Source organism: Larus michahellis, chromosome 5 (genome assembly GCF_964199755.1).
Source record: "Larus michahellis chromosome 5, bLarMic1.1, whole genome shotgun sequence".
In the NCBI taxonomy this organism is placed as follows: Eukaryota; Metazoa; Chordata; class Aves; order Charadriiformes; family Laridae; genus Larus; species Larus michahellis.
The window spans coordinates 56,259,317-56,274,028 of record NC_133900.1 but is presented as its reverse complement, the minus strand read 5'-3'; the positions used below and the strand labels follow the sequence as shown (position 1 = coordinate 56,274,028).

The 14,712-nt window shown below is 42.1% G+C and overlaps 1 protein-coding gene across 1 annotated transcript in view; it reads right to left on the bottom strand.

Moving 5' to 3' along the window:
• The window catches only part of DOK7 (docking protein 7), a 65,094-nt gene extending 50,542 nt beyond the window's left edge, over positions 1–14,552 (bottom strand). Inside the window, exons 1-4 of the mRNA XM_074587469.1 lie at positions 14,319–14,552; positions 14,122–14,167; positions 11,360–11,590; positions 7,221–7,421 (exon numbers count right to left, since the gene is read on the bottom strand). Coding sequence (XP_074443570.1) covers positions 7,221–7,421; positions 11,360–11,590; positions 14,122–14,167; positions 14,319–14,372 — 532 coding nt within the window. The 5' untranslated portion in view covers positions 14,373–14,552. The remainder of the gene's footprint in view (positions 1–7,220; positions 7,422–11,359; positions 11,591–14,121; positions 14,168–14,318) is intronic.
• Between the last annotated feature and the right edge of the window lie 160 nt (positions 14,553–14,712).

Sequence of the window (14,712 nt, the reverse complement as noted above, 5' to 3'; positions counted from 1 at the left end):
ACCCCCTGTATCCTACAGGAAAGATAAAAAGCTGAGCTTAACCTAGCAAAAGTGACAAAAAGTATAAATAAATGCTCTATAAATATTTATGGAGGTAAACATCTGGAGAGAGGGAGAGAAAGAGAACATTACACTAAAGGACAATGTTGGTACAACAACAATCTAAGATAAATGCACACATAAATTTAGTTTGGAAATTTTTAAAAAGATAAGAAATATCATAGATACAAAAGGATCTACAAAACTCAAGACCACATTTTAAGCCTTGTTCACGCTTTGATTCTTTTTAAAGTATTAGAGAGTCATGACAACAGCAGTGTTCAAAACAGCATTGGACCTTCAGAAACAGTTGACAGTCATTCAAAAGCCAGATTCTTTGTCTACACCTCACTACAACTTTAAAGGCCATTTTAATTAGTGGTATATCAAGAAATGTAGACCATCTTCCTGGAACCAGAAAAGTTCCCCTTGAAAGATAAGGGATCATATTTGTTCCTTTTTACGACTGTATCATTTTGCATCAGAAATTACAGGGGGGAGGGAGTATAACATAGGTAATTCAAGCTCCATCGCCTACAGTTTCACATTTTTATCATCCATCCAACATTCCATACTACACTTTCCTGGTGCCCTGGCCTACGGATTGAACCATTTAGGTTCTCTGCAATGTGGAGATAAGACACAGCAGCACTCAATAAACCCAAATCAGTTTAAACTCTTGGAGCACAGCAATTTCATCAAATCTAGAACAATTTACAGAAGAAATGCCACAATTTAACTAAAAAAAAAAAAAAATAATTAAGGGCTATTTCTATACTCCATTATTTCTGGGCTTTCTTATAAAACTAAGATTTAAGTTTGGGAACTAAGCATTTAAGCAGTGAACAGAATCTAGGAGCACTGACCAGAATCTAGGGTCTGTCCCTGCAGTTGTGCTCCCGGTCTCACGGCTACAGACACATACTCCATTTCTCTCTTCTGATCCCAGTGACATTTGCATGCCTGGTTACACAGTGAGGCAACTTCCAGGCCTCCTAGTGGGCCACTGTTCTTTCAGTGGGTGCCAACAACTCCTCAAGAGGAAAACAAAAATTTGAAGCCCTGCAGGCTGAAGGAGGCCAGGAACCTAGGTTTCCCACTCTGAAGAAGCATGGCAACCAGAACAGACACACAGAGCAACCCTACCACAACTTCATCTTTTCTAGTGATGTTTTAGAGTGTCCTCTCCAGTTAGGCAACACACTTGGAAAAAAGACTGCAGCTTTTATTTTTTAACTGCTTACCTACGGACCCAAAACTTCTTCACTCCCATTTCCTAGAATCAGTCTGCTGGAGCAGACTTTGGCCTGTTCAGGAATTTACTTGGCAGAATCCCATGTGACACAGTCTTAGTGAGAAGTGGGATCCAGGAAAGCTGGCTGATTTTCAAAGATCACCTCCCGCAAGTTTGAGCCAAGGAAATGTGGCAGGAGAGCCTGTATGGATGAACACGGAACTCCGCACGAAACTCAAACATAAAAAGAAAGCATATATGGGGTAGAAGCAGGGCGACCAGGATGACACAGGGATGGTGTTAGGAAAGCCTACCTGTACCTGGAATTGAATCTGGGGAGGAATGTGAAAGGCAACAAGGACTTCTGCAAGTATATCAGCAGCCAAAGAAAAACTAGGGAAAACGTCAGCCTACTGCTGGACAGGATGATGGACCTGGTGACAAAGGACATGAAAAAGGCTGAGGTACTCAAGTTCTTCTTCACCTTGGTCTTACTGACAAGATTCAATTCCACCATGAGGAATGCCATGTTCTTGAGACTTGCGGGAAAATCCAGAAAAACAACTTTTTCTTGGTGGAAGAGGTTCAGGTTAAGGAACATTTGAACAAATTGAACATACTCAAGCCCATGGGACCTTGTGGGATGCATTCACAGGTGCTGAGGGAGTTGGTTAGTATCACTACAAGGACAGTGTTTAGATCTCATGGAGACTGAGGGTGGAATGGTGTGCCTGAGGGCTGGGGGTGGGTGAGGGGGAAGCAGACATGAGTTCTATCTTCAAGAAGGAGGATTCAGGGAACCACAGACAGGGGAAGGTGATAGTGCAAATAATCCTAAAAGTCATTTCCAAAATGCTGATTGGGAGTAGTCAGTATGGATTTACGGAAGGGAAATGATGCCTAACCAATCTCATAGTCTTTGATAAAGTGTCTAGCTTAGCTGGATGAAGCAGTAGATACCCATTTGCTTTGATTTTAGCAAGGATTTCAGCACCATCTCCTATAATACATTCATTGACAAACGGATCAAGTACAGACTAGATAAGCGAACAGTGAGGTGGACTGAAAACTGGCTCTGAACCGCCAGGCTGAAAGTGTTATGATCAGCAGCACAAAGTCCAGCTGGAGGCTAATCACTACTGGTGTATGCAAGGGGTCAATGTTGGGCCTAATGCTGTTTAACATCTTCATTAATGACCTGGATGATGGGACAGAGTGCCCCCTCAGCGAGTTTGCAGAAGATACAAAATTGGGATGAGCAGTTGATACACCAGAATATGGAAAGAAGTTTCTCACAGAAGTCGTGGAGTGTCCATCCTTGGACATATGCAAAACCTGACTGGATAAGGTCCTGGGAAAATTGCTATAGCAGACCCCGCTTTGAGCAGAGGATTTGAACAAGGTAACCTCCACAAGTCCCTCCCACCCTCAAGCATTCCAGGATATCTAGGCATTTGTGACATCCAAACTGTAAGTTTCTTCCTGATATCATTCTAAGAAAATTAGCTTCTTGTTATATTGTAGAAACTTAATAATTAGCATTCTATAACACCGCTGCATAACCAGATGAGCAGTGTCTCATCAACACTTTAGTAACATAACTGCTATGGCAAATTCTCTGTACTAAAGCTCCACTAATCTTCCAAAATAAATTACAGCATTCATTTGTATTACCAGTCAACTAAGCAAAAATTGACAGAAAGTTATTTCAGATTAAAATTTTTGTTCATTTACTTGCTAGCTTTCAAAATTTAAGCAATAGCGTGAACTGGTGATATTCTAGGCATTAAAGCATATAAATTGCTTTTAAATCAATTAACAGTAAATGAAAGTTACTAGTGTATTAGTAATGTTATAACATGTTAGCATTGACGACAAAACTCAATTAAGAATAAGAAGACCAAAACTGTTATTCCCTAAACACTGCAATGAAAGTGAAATGCACAAACTGAGGTGGTCTGTATTCACCATATAGGCTACTGAACATTTTTTTTATATCACATAAAACCAGTTTGTATTACTTACTGGTCTGATTTTATTTGGGAAAATATACATATTTAACAACATAATGCTATGGGCAATACAAAGCATGAGCACCACATAGAACTGTAGGGTGATATACTAGTAATCTAATATACTCCATTCCAACCAAAGACAGATCATAACAGTACGTAGTCAATAATATAGATCCATTTCATTACAAAACCCAATGAAGAGAACAGATAGGTTTTATTAAACACAATAATTTAGGACTGAGTTTGTTAGCTATATCCTACTAAAACATACCTTCATTCTTTACATTTATATCTTAAGTGCTTTGTTGCTGAATGCTTGGAAGTTAGGCGACCTCAAAAGAGTGCCTGTAGGGATGCTATATTCATATTTCTTGACACAGGCAATCCTCTAACAGCAAATATTAAACGGATGAACACAAGATTTTAGACAAGCCATACAACTGAGGAGCATATATCGCATGCCTCAAAGCAAGGGTCTATAGGGCCTTCTAGGAAGCTGTGGTGAAGATGCCTCCAAGGAGACAAGAATCCAGCAGCAAGGAGACTGGCTCAGCTATCAAATTTCTGGCTGCTTACCTCCTTCAGACCATCTTTTTTGCACATCTGCAGAGCTCATAAGGCCACACAGATTACTAAAGTAATATCAGTGGTCCCCACATCCTTGGGAAATCTTTCCAGGGAACAAGGTCTTGTAATAAACACTAGATAAACTACTTTATTTATCTATCATTCCTAAGAGCACTGTGTTCAGAAATCCAGCCTCATCGTGTGCACCTCCTTGCAATTTGACTATAACAGTAACCACCACAGCAGAAATTTACTGGCTAGTTGCAAGTTGCCTACAGCTACCTGAAAGGAGTTTGTAAGGAGGTGCGTGTCAGTCACTTTTCCCTAGTAAGAAGTGATAGGTCAAGAGGAAACAGCCTAAAGTTGTTCCAGGGGAGGTTTAGATTGGATATTGGGAAAAATCTCTTCACAAAAAGGGTTGTCAAGCACTGGAACAGGCTGCCCTGGGAAACAGTTGAGTCACCACCCCTGGAGGTATTTAAAAGACATGTAGATATGGCACGTAGGGACGTGGTTTAGTGGTGGACTTGGCAGTGTTAGGTTAGCAGTTGGACTCGATGACCTTAAAAATCTTTTCCAACCTAAACAATTCTATGATTCTATGAAGATAACCAGCACAAATAAGCAGGCAAAGTACTCCATTCTGGTAGCAACCCAGGCATTTTCCCAAATTCTTTGGTTCAGGTAGCCACTAAAGAAATATCCTTCCACACAGAATGGGTGAAAAGGAAGTCAGAACACTTCATCTTGATCTGAAAATACCCCTTACTTTTATGCTTTCAAGAATGAAAATCAGAACTGAAGTCATATCCATTCATCAACATTATCATTAAAAAAAAATAAAAATCACAAATACTTATGAGTCCTATGTAGCTGTTCCTCATAACCTATTATAACGTTTCTCTCAAAACTGCAGAACATCTAAGAAATAGACTCTTCAAACAACGTGTGTCGCAAATGCTTTGTCAGTCAGTGCTGAACAGTCCTTCTGGAAAAAGCATGAAAGAAAAAAAAAAAAACAACTGGGTTTTCTGGGGGTTTTTTCGTTGGTTTGGGGTTTTTTGTTTTGTTTTTTATTATTATTATTTTAAAAAGGGAACATAAGTCCTGACATCCATCATTATTTTCTGCTAGTCATTTCCACTTTTGGATAGCCCTCGGAATATTATTTTGTCTCCTTCCATATTCTAATGAAAGTCTGCATAAAACTGTTCCATGACAAAAACACATGCTTGGAATTCATGGGTACTCCATTTGCAATCAACTGTATACCCCAAAAATTATTTGAAGCCCTTATTAGTAAGAAATTACTGTCTTCTTCCTTTGAGACACCTGCATTAAGGTTCAAAGGAAAAACCAAACCCAACATATGACAGTGTTGCTGCACCTTTTACTCAATAAAAATTAGAGGCCCTGCTTCCCTAGAGAGCCTTGGGGCTACCAATTACTCAAATAGTTAAATCTTATTTGAGGAATTACATTGATAATTTATATAATCTATGTAATCTATCTACCTAATCACTGCTAATCTTACCTAAAGATTGCTTAGCATTTCTACTTCATCTCCCTATTTTTTTTAAATATAAGTTTTCCATAGTTAATTTTTTTCAGATTTCATCAGTTCAAAAACTAGTACTCTACACAAGCTTTCCAGAAAAAGCAGCAGCTTTTTAACAGAGAAAAAAAACACACTGTGGTTCCACTTTGGGAAATTTTCTTCCTGTGAGCATTCTGGGGTGTTTAGTTCAAAATTAAGTTTTCTGTTTTCAGTTAATAATTCAAAAAGTGGACCCAAATTATGTCAGCATAGCAGCGCACACATTTATTAGAAGTCTAGCTTGTATTTAAAGTTGTACTTGCATACAGAAACAGGAATGAACGATTGCTTTATTCTGCACGGAAAAAAAAAACCTGTTCAAACCAAAACTGCAGGTGTCGGCAGACCTACACTAAGCTGCAGATTCAAGTTTAGCCTGGGTCAACTACACTATCTACAAGAGAGGGGGAAAAGATGAGTGTACTGACTCCCACGTGTACTCCATAACCACTTACCTCACAGTGTAAACCACACTACTAGGAAACACAACACTTGTGTTGCAGTCCCACACCAGTTTTTAACTGAAAGAGAATAACCTTAAAAGAAAACAGATTTATTTCCTCACGGGCTCTACCTATAACCCATTCCTTCAGATGCTGGAAACGCTTTTATAACCCCAGCCTCTGAATTAGGCAGGGAAAGATTTGAACCAGAATCTTCCACACTAAAAACAAGTGTCAGGAATCAGGATATAACATGTGAGTCCATACTTACCATCTTTGTAACTCAGCTCTCTACTTTTCAATAGACAAACTGAAAAACCCTCACTAGAGTAAGAGAGTCAAAATAATTTCCCTTCCTCCCCAAGTTTTGCCAAAGTCCCAACACAGACTAATTTTGGATTTGGATCAACACTGAAACTTTCTATTTTTTCAGTTTGGTAACTGAAGAAATCCATCATTTTCACATTTCAATAAGCAAGTCAAGCTGCATACCCACTTGCACTCACAGATCGTCAATTCAGCATGGCTTCAAACTCAGCTTTTGAAGTTAAAAACTTACGTTTTCTAATGATGTATATGACATTATGCCAGTGCATTAATTATCTTTCCTTTTCAGCTCTTGTGTAGGAGGAGCTTTCCATTCTATCTGAAGTGAGAATGTGAGAATTCCTAAACTGGACATTGGAACAAGAGATTTCTCCCCATCTAAAGGGGTATCTTAGCTACTAGGCTACAGAAACTAGCTTCAGCTTGCTTGCTTGCTTTCATTTTGACCCCACAAATCTCATAGTCCCATGAAGTGACAACGCTACTAACAGGGAAGGGAACAGACAGAAGTTCCTAACTTTTAGGAGCTAGAACTCCTCTACAGGATCTAGACATTAACATTTACACAATGAGAGTCTTGGTGCCACCTGTAATCTCCAAACTCCATATCATTTTCCTTTTGCAAACAACAAAACAATTAATCATAATTTAATAATCTGACCATTAAACCATTTTGTCTTATCTTTTGCATGACACAAGCCATAAAATTTCATTACCTTATTTTTGCTTTGTGCCCAATAGCAACAGTTGGCTAAACATCTTCTGGAGAGCCACAGGGCAACATTCAGTCAGGACTCCACACAGTCACACTTTTACTGAACACTGGGGTTGAAGCCTGCAGAAATCTACTGAGTAGAACAGAGCCTCTGATATGAGGCTGCCTGTATGACAAAGCAGCAGAGCTGGTTCTGCAAACACCACTTTGAATGAGACTCACATTTACATCTCTACAAAAGGTTTCAAATGACTTTTAGAAGACAGGTTCCATTTGTACTTACAGAAGCCGCACCTGGTACCCCCTTCAAAGATGAATCCATTTGGGACAGCTCCATATCGACGCAGATCTGAGAGCTTCCATTGCCCCATGACACTAGGAGGAAGGTCTTTTACAAGGACGAGAATGTCATTGCAGAAATGCAGGGTAGCAGGCCCACTCTCTAGTTTAGTGCCAGGTGCTACAAAAACTTGAAATCTATGAACTATCAGATAAGGAAGAAAAAAAAATTACTATGGAAAATAGAAGTAAGGTACCATGGCTTACATAACTTCAGTCATTCTGTTCAGCTGTATGTGGACTGTCCCCCTGCCCACACCACAAGGTTCTAGCACAAAGGTTCCAAGTAGAGTCCAGTCAGCACTGTGTGAGTAGCTATGAGATCATTGCTCTCTATTATGCCAGTTTAAGATTGGGAAAAAAATCCTATCTCAGCTTAACACTACAAACAATTAAATTGTAACGCTACATTAATTTATCCTAAGTCTTGCAGGCTGCTCCCTATCTCAAATTAGTCAGTTATCCAGCCCACAGTTCAGTTACCTCTTCCATCCTGGCATCACTACATGGATTTCTTTCTGTCTCCTCCTCTAAACAGCCTGTGCCTCTCCTTTCCTACACACACACACACACCACAGTGCCCGAGGAGCTCAAAAGCCAAGGGTCAAAGAAGTAGGCAAGTTCTGACTAGAGCTCTATCACTGATTCATTTGCAACCTTTAATAAGCTGCTTCACTCCTTCCCTAGCAGTAAAATGGGGGAAATTACATTTTCCGACCTTGGTGAATCTTTTGGGAGCTGGCGATGGTAAGTGTCCAGATATTTGAAATGACTAGGAAATTAAGTGATTCATAGGTAATAAACACTCTTGGATGTCAGTTAATTCTTCATATTTCACAGCCTGAACTTCAAAAGAGTCGGGGGAAAAAAAAAAACAGACACCTATCTCATTCAAGTTTACTAAATCCAAGTCCAAATCCCAACTCCGGTACCTGCTATGTTGCAAGGGTCCTTACCTAAAGTAGCAGCTGTTCTAGGCTGGTCTCCCATCTTCTCCTCCAGAGCTGTTGCATTCTGAATAATAAGCTATTGGGAGCACTTCAAGGGCTCAAATTGCACAGTGTTTCAAAGGCAGCAATTTAAGTGAGCAAGCCTCTAATTCTCAAACAACTGTTTTGACCTCCACTACTCCTCGAGTTTCTTTCCTCTTGCGATTAGCCAGAAGAAAATAAATATATATACACACACATATACATAAGTATATGTATATGTGTGTATATATATATAAACACACATATATATCTGTCTTGGCACAGAGAAGCATCATAACTCTTAAATTTCCAGTCAGCGGTTTTTGGTGTAGCATTTATCAAGACGCACATAGATTCAGCTTTTGCTTATCCATCAAAGATCGTACAAACAGCTACCAGCCTATGAAATCTACAGAGTAACTTCCAGGTAGTCTCACTTCTTACAACCACTCTTCCCTCTTTATTGCCTATGTTTCTTCAAGCATCATAAATTTCAGGTAGGTTTGAGTCTTGCTTCTCGTCTAAATACTTGCTGTGTTCTTAGTTACCATCTTAGCTGTAAGTCAACTCCTCATCTATGACGTGCACTTGGTAAGTTCCCTAAGGCTCCAGCAGAATTAGCCACAAAGTCATTCGAGTGAAATGTGCAAGGAGACAGAGATAGCTCTAATCACAGCTCTACTTACAGCTTTGCCAGTAGTACTGCTGGGGAGCAAATCAATAGTCACACCATGTCCCCTTTTGGGCATGCAGTTATTACACAACCTACTTAAACATAAACCATGAAAAATGTACCAAAAACTGTCTTGATTAATAACATTCAGTAAGGAATCTTTAAAATCATTTGGACCCCTCTCCCCAGTTAACTCTGCCCAGTACTTTGCTGGCAGAAGCATCAGGGTTCTTTCTGCCTCATTAAAAGCACGCTCTTCACACAGTTGCAAGTTACAACAGCTGCTGAAAACAAAGAACTGCAGCCCAGATTCTAAACCACTGTTAAAAAAACCAGCATATCCAAATCTGAACAATGCCAAAACAGAGGAAAAAAAACCAGATCTGAACATGAAGTTTTTGCCATGTGCTGCTTTCTTGATAAGTTGGATATTTTTTTTCAAAATTCTCCCCAGCCATCTACTTCTCCTACTCTGAAAAACAAAAATTAATAATATGCAGAGCTGAACATACCCATGAACAAAAGGTGCTATTTAATTCCTCCTTTCCTTTAACCTTTTTCTCTTCACAGCTATTCACTGATCTGCAGTATGCCAACTCCCTCAGAATGAGGTGTGGGCTCAAGAACTCTTCTTACACCTGACCTATACTCCATCTCACTTAATTCCACTGTTTTCTACAATCCTGATTCTTTTATTCCAGGAATCACATCCACCTCACCTGCTTAAAATGGAGAGAAAACACTGAGAACTCCAGTGCAAATACCTCTGTTCTGTGGTCCTCATTCAAGAACAGCATCAGCTCTTTTTTTTTTTTTTTTATTTTGCTTCCCAGACTCTGATGTCATCTGTCCATAGTCTATTTTTATCATCCAGCCACCTTACTTCCAAGGAACACAAAGGCACCCTTGCTACACTTTAAGAAAAAACACCAGTCGCCATCGTCTCTTCATCTAAGTTTTCACTCTTTTCTATTTATGTCTACTCAAACTAGATTCACTTTAATTTGACTTCTTTCTCCTAACTGAACCTGCACTGAAAGATAAAATGCTGGAAAAAAATTCTATGCTCTGGTCTATCCTTCTTCCCCTAAGCTGTTTTGCAATTAGCGTTCTACAAATTATTGCCAGTTCAACCAATTATACTTCTTTTCTTACTTCTTTATTTCTTCACCTCCACACACATTCTCTCCCACTCCCATCTTTACTCGATGGCTGCACATATCATCATCCAATAGGTTCTATTCCTACTGCACTCACAGCTTTCCTTTAAAGATACTCTATGCTGCTTCTGCATTTCACAACCATAACCCTCACACCCAGATTGAGACTAAATGCTTTCTCCATCACAGCACTGCATCAGTGTAAGACCACGAAAACCAGACCTACTCTGTCACATTCAAAATCTTCTTCAGGTTCCAGGACAAGTCTATGCTGTACATAGATTCAAAAACTAGTAAAGAAACAGAACTGGAACACAGTACAGCTACATTAACAAAGCGTACCCACTACTCCAGCTACTCATGCCTGTATTGTTCAGAAACCCTCTCTAACCGTTCCCCTTATGCAAGGCTTCATATCTGATAGCTCCAAGTGGTACATCCATACATCTCTCTTCTGATACTTCTACATTTTGTTACTATAGAATTCCCAGGCCATCTTTCTATGTGTGTACTGCAAAGGAACGAGTCCACAAATGCAACAGATGGCAAAGCATATGTAAGAAATGATTAAGATGGCTAATGTGTGTCTCCCACACACTTACCCTCCTTCCCTAGTTATGACTAAACAAACATAAGACAGATACTATGGATTACCAGTACTATCACTCTTTGTTCACCATGGTACATTTTAGAGCTGCTAACCAAGAAAATAAAATAAAAGGATGCATAAGAGTGAAGTTAGCTGGAAAGACCATGTCTGATGACACTCCTAATTGCAAGATGTCTCTTCCTGAAAGGGGACACTACCAGCAATAAGCATTATCAATACAACACCTAGTAGGCAGCTCAGAACACTCGGATTAAACTAGCCGAGTAGAACTTGCTAAGACTTGCAGGACTCTGCTTCTGTTAATTCAGTCTCCCTCTGAATCCTGTTGTCGAAATCCCCAGGTAAATTGCAGGATCATAAGTAGAACTCTGATCACTTTCCTTCAAAGCTACACACTTTCAGTGCAAAAAATAAAAAAAACTAAGTTAAGAGCTCTCATAGTTATCAGTACTGGGCAGTACTACCATCAAAACCTATCAAAAGGGAGGTATTGATGATGAAAGGGAAGACCGGTCCCTTCACTCTCAAATGAGTGACAGTCTTTTCCTTAACTGTACTTTGTTATTTGCATTCTAGCTATGCTTTTCTCCCACGCCCCCCCACCCCCCTCCAAAAAAAAAAAAAAACCAAAAACCCAAAACCAACAAATTGTGAGAAGACAAATGTTACCTTCCCCCAAACTGTAGCGGATTCGTACATCCCACGCAAACATTGTTTCCTTGTTCTCAAATCCCAGCATCACAACTTGAGAGAGACAGATGATTGCAAGGGTGTGATTCAAGCCCTCATAGGAGAGCCCAGGATCCAAGCCACAGATGTCTTCTAAGGTCATGCTGCTCCTCTCCTTGTGCCCTTTTGCTCGTTCCGATTTATCCTTGTACACCAGCATGAGCAAACAGTCTAAAAGAAGCAAAACTGTCAGGGAGGATGAGGCAGAGGAGAATGCAACGCATTTCTCAGTACTCTGCTTCAACACAAAGGTGCTTTAGACAACTGCGGGGTGAAGTCTGACCAAGTCAATGTAAGAACTCGGTTTCCTTTTCCCACTCCACCCCCAGGTAGTTTGCAGTCCTTGTTTTCAGGGAGCAGACACTGAAGGCATGGCTCAAGGGTAATCTGCAGGCTCAGATATAAGGAGGCACATGAAAAGTCTTCCCTATTTCACTTTTCAGAAATCCAGTGGATTTTCAGATGCTCTCTCCCAAGCCTGGAAGGGGCTGACTCATTAATTCTGAACATTAGGAGTTACACTATGGTAGCTGTTCACATTACAAACACTAAAGACCGAGAGGCTATTGTCATCTATGTTTCCATTAGAACATACTGAACGACTAATGAAATTCTTACAGTAGTTCACAGATTACTCAACTACTAAATGGTGAGAAGACTGCACTGCCAGATTGTTATCTCAGCTCAGGTTTCCCAGTTAAATGTTACACAGTAGCCATTGCTAAATAATCATTATGTGACACACCTTTTTTTTTTTTTTCCCCTAAAATACTTGCTTGTGTCGCCATTTGTTTTTAACCCCTTCCTAGAGGTGTTTATTACACAGTCACTATGCAACAACAGAAGAAAGGAATTCAAGGGCCATGGTCCCATGGGAAAAAAAAATCACATTTCTCAAGCCAACCCAAAGGACAAGGAAAAAAAAAAGGAGGGGGGAGGGGAAGGGAGACCCCTCTCCCACCTTCTGCATTTGTCACAAGCGCACTCCTCTTCCCCCCAGGTTCCCTTCCTATCACATAGCACTCACTTGTAAACGAAATTAATGGTCAATATTGAAGCTGCAACATCCACAGCTGAAGCTGGACTGCGTACCAGAGAGGAGAAAGCCCCCCGTGTGCCATTGTGTGGCTGTTGGGGTGTGACGCTACGAGCCCTGGCAAGGTGCCCTGCGGCTCTCAGCTGGGCAAGGGGCTGGCCAGTCTCCAAAGAGGTGAAAAATGACTGAAAGACTGAACTGGCTGCCAACCAAAGTCCAGCTTTGCCTGGGCTCCCAATTGTTTTCGTGCACCTGTTAGCAAAAACAGCTGCAACTGGGATATTTGGGCATTCCGCAATACAGTTGTGTGTCTGAAGAGAGAACAACTATGGTTTACAGACCAAGAAAAGCAAATCACTGGGGCTTTTTCTGGTAAACCTGGCTAATTTTGTTAGAATAAAAATACTGTTTTTTTGAGGAATAAGCTATGTTATCAGTCCGTAAGTTTTCAAAGCAAGCTCCCTCATCTTCCCCCTTCAAGCCTGGCTTACTTGCATTAGAAATCCAGGCCCATATTCACGTCTAGATTCCAGCTCTGGGATCAACAGATGCCCGTTCACACAAAGACGTTTAACAGATGCAGCCAAGATACAGGCATTTAAGATACTAACACAAAACCATAACAACTCCAGTAACAAAGAGTTTGGTCTGAAGAGCTTCAACTAATAAGCAACCTTCAGTCTACCAGCAACAACCTAGAAAAGAAGCCATAATCCATTCCACAGAAACGCGGATTCACATTGCCTAAGCGTAGGCAACATTTAGCCTTGGAAAGATACATTTTGGGGCCCAAATATCTTCCCTGTTAGGAAACGATGGGGAAACCTGAAATCTGCTTTTCTCTCTCCAGCAGTAAAACATCAACCCTGAATAACGTTTTCAATTTCCCCTTCAGAAGCAGGGAAATGATTTATTTATTTTTTTTTTAAATTCAAAATGTCATTTTATTTTTAAATCGAAGTGATATTTTATGTCAAAACACAACTTAAAAATAACTACCGAGCTTACAATGCCAGCTTTTTTTACAGCCACCAATCACCCTGAAGAAATAATAATTTTTTAAAAAAAAGAATAAAAATAGAAAATAAATTGCATTTTAAAGGGGAACCAAAACCAAATAGCTCTGCCTTGAAAAGTGACCTTTCCCACGGGTTTTAGCCTGATATTAAGTTGCCTAAACCCCTCGCTCCGAGGCCGGACACGACCAGCGGACCAACGCGACGCCCGGGCTCCGGCCCGAGGGTGCCGGCGTTACCCCCGGGGCTGCCGCCATCCCCCCGGGGAGGGGGCGACGGGCCTACAGCCGCCCCCCCGCCGCCTCCTCGGAGGAGAAAGCGGCGAAGCCCCGCAGCTCTCCCCCCATTACACTTCGGGGGCTCCAGCAGCGGCCGCCGCCTGTTTTTGGCCGCCTGGTCCGTCGCCAGATAATTAATTCTCTCCCTCCCCTGATTAAAAAAAACAAACAAACAAACAGGGAGGAAAGTGCAGCGACGCTCGAGGGGACCCCCACCGAGGGCGATCTCCAGCGGCAGCCGACCCCGAGGGGAGGGAGCCCTGTCAGCTCCCTGCCCCGGGACGCCAAACCCTGTCCCCCCAGCGCCGGGCGGGGGAGGGAGGGACACCCCCGGTGCCGGCCTCCCCCACGCATAGACGGGCTCCCTCTTACCTGCCACCGGGGAGGGCTTGCGCAGCACCAGCCACCTACTCTTCCACTGCAACGAGAGGCAAAAGGAGAGGGTTAGCCAGGGCCGGAGGAGGGAAGAGCGGACTCTCTCCCCTCCTGGGGAGGGGGGTTTGTCGGTCGGGGACCCCCAGCCCCGGCCCGCCGCGGGGCCGGGCCGAAGGGGCGCCGGGAGCGGGAACCTTTTTTCCATCTCTCAACTTGACGTGACCCTCCACCACCACGGAATCCGTCATCTTCAGTCATGATTCCGGACAGCTGCGCCCGCCTGGCGGCTCCCTCCCCGCGCTCCGGCCGAGGGGTCACTTTCAAAATAGCTTTATTAGGGCCCCGCACAGGCACAGCGAGCCGGGCGGGCGGCCAGCGCGGCCCGGCCCTCCCCGGTGCCCCCCGCCCCGACAGGCAGGGGGACGGGCAAGGGGACTGGGCGGCTCCGGTTGAGGGCAAAAGGGGTCCCGGGAAGCTTCCCACTCTTTATTCATATATTTTACTGTCGTGTTGGGTGTCTTTTTTTTTTTAATTATTGTTACTATTATTTTCTCCAGGGTTGCGGTAGTGGGACCTGCGAGGCCGGGG